At 36.4% G+C, this 1946-nt stretch overlaps 1 protein-coding gene across 2 annotated transcripts in view; it reads left to right on the forward strand.

Annotated features, from left to right (window-relative positions):
* Positions 1 to 1946, forward strand: part of LOC107695804 (activin receptor type-1-like) — an 11160-nt gene that overhangs the window by 3046 nt on the left and 6168 nt on the right. For both annotated transcript variants that reach the window (XM_016495858.1, XM_016495859.1), the window contains exons 2-3: positions 874 to 945; positions 1261 to 1488. In XM_016495858.1, the coding sequence (XP_016351344.1) occupies positions 874 to 945; positions 1261 to 1488 (300 nt within the window). The remainder of the gene's footprint in view (positions 1 to 873; positions 946 to 1260; positions 1489 to 1946) is intronic.

Consider the following 1946-nt stretch of genomic DNA (forward strand, 5'->3'; position numbering starts at 1 on the left):
TCACCTAATAACTTAAAAATGTATGAATGTCATTGAATTATAAAAAATGTATAATTCTAATTATACAATAATGTATAATTAGATATGTATATATATATATATATATATATATATATATATATATATATATGTATTATATAATTATACAATAATGTATAATTATATAAAAAAGGCATCTGCAAACAAATGATGCTCGAGATTTTCTCAGAACTCTTAATATTATTATAGCATAAATTAAATTTTTTTTTTCACCTATTGCTTGTTGAAAGTGGCCTGGATGACAGGCCAACACTTCAGCATGCAGGTTTTCCATCTTCTTCATATAATAGGCTTTCACTCAGCCATTTTGCGTGCGTGACCAGTCGACTTCCAGACCTAGAGGAACAAGCAATCCGGAGTATCTGGACGGCTAGCCGGGTGCGGCCTCTGAATGGCAGGAAGTATAGCCATCAATATTTACTCTGCGTGTGCAGCAGCCAGAGTGTCTGCGAGGACCAGTGGCACAGAGGAGAGCGAGGCCTCCACTAAAGTCCTCTCCCACCCACTCTGACTATTATTGCAACACAGACAGACTGACTGGACCCTCTCCATCTGTCATTCTTTAGCTCATGACTTCCTTTGGTGTGGACAGGGATTATTGAGCTTTTTTCCTTTAGGGCTTGAAAAGAGATTCCTACACTACATGTCACTGTATGATTATGCCATTATATGATTCCAGCATGGAGCGTTGCCTTGTAAATGCCAGATCATCAAAGGATGGTGCAAGGGAGCATGGGATATGCATACAAGAATAAATTGAAGGAGCTGGAAGTTTTTTGTGTGTGTGTCGAAGTGCTCGCTTTTACCCTGTATTCTGTATTCCTTCTTTCCTAGACATGAAGGCTTCAGAGATGCTCACTGTACTGTTTGTTTTGGTGTGTTCAGGGAGATATGCAACTCTCGCAGGTGAGGTTACATAATTGCAGTCACACTAGTTTTTATGTGTGCATATTTACAGTGTTACACAAAAACTAGCCGGGTGATGTAGATATTTGCTTCCTGAGTAGACAATAAGCCAGAGGAAGCATGTATCATCCTGCTCTGTTTGGACATCTTTTTAGACACAGTTGCATGTTTCTTTTTTTCAAATCACGTTTTGGCAGACTCTCCCCCAGAGAATGGTGAGTTAGCCGTCATATACACAGTATATATAATCGGCTGAAATATTGTAATATTCCTCAAACATAATTTTTACTTACATTATCGCTGTCTTGACCATAGATGAAGGTGAAGAGGACATTTTACAGTGCAGCTGTGAGAACACATATGCTTGCGTAAACAACACCTGCTGGGGTCGCATTTGCTTCTACAGTTCGGTCTATGAGCAGGTAGTCAGGGGCTGTTTTCCCACCAGCGAGCAATGCCACGTGCCTAAAGTACCCGAAGTGTATTCCAAGTGCTGCTTCACACACCTCTGCAATGCAAACTTAAGTGTGCCTGAAAAAACAGGTAAGTCATTTTTTTAAAACATATTTTTAGCTCAGAAAACAGTTACTCATTTTAGAGTTAATACAGAGATTCATTACTAAAATCAAAGAGACTTTTGCATCAGTTGGCCTGACATCTGTAAATTTTACTCTCTGCTGCCTTCTACTGTTATATTGGTGTTTTACAGGGTTTAAACTTGTGCTTGAGTTTTAGTTAGTTATTCCTCATATATGTTTTGGTCATTTTAATATATTTCTAATCAAAATGCAAAATGTATTTTAGGATTGGAAATGTATTTTCTTGCCCTTTTTTATGCTATAATATTGTTTAAACCTTCAAATGCCAAAATATATAAAAAATCTGCTTAAAATGTTATATAAAATTTGAAAAATATATATCCTGCATATTATATTAGCTATATATGCTGCATTTAGCGTGTATACACACACACACATTTATATATATATATATATATATAT

This window comes from Sinocyclocheilus anshuiensis, unplaced genomic scaffold (assembly GCF_001515605.1).
Source record: "Sinocyclocheilus anshuiensis isolate Anshui unplaced genomic scaffold, SAMN03320099.WGS_v1.1 scaffold234, whole genome shotgun sequence".
Lineage (NCBI taxonomy): Eukaryota > Metazoa > Chordata > Actinopteri > Cypriniformes > Cyprinidae > Sinocyclocheilus > Sinocyclocheilus anshuiensis.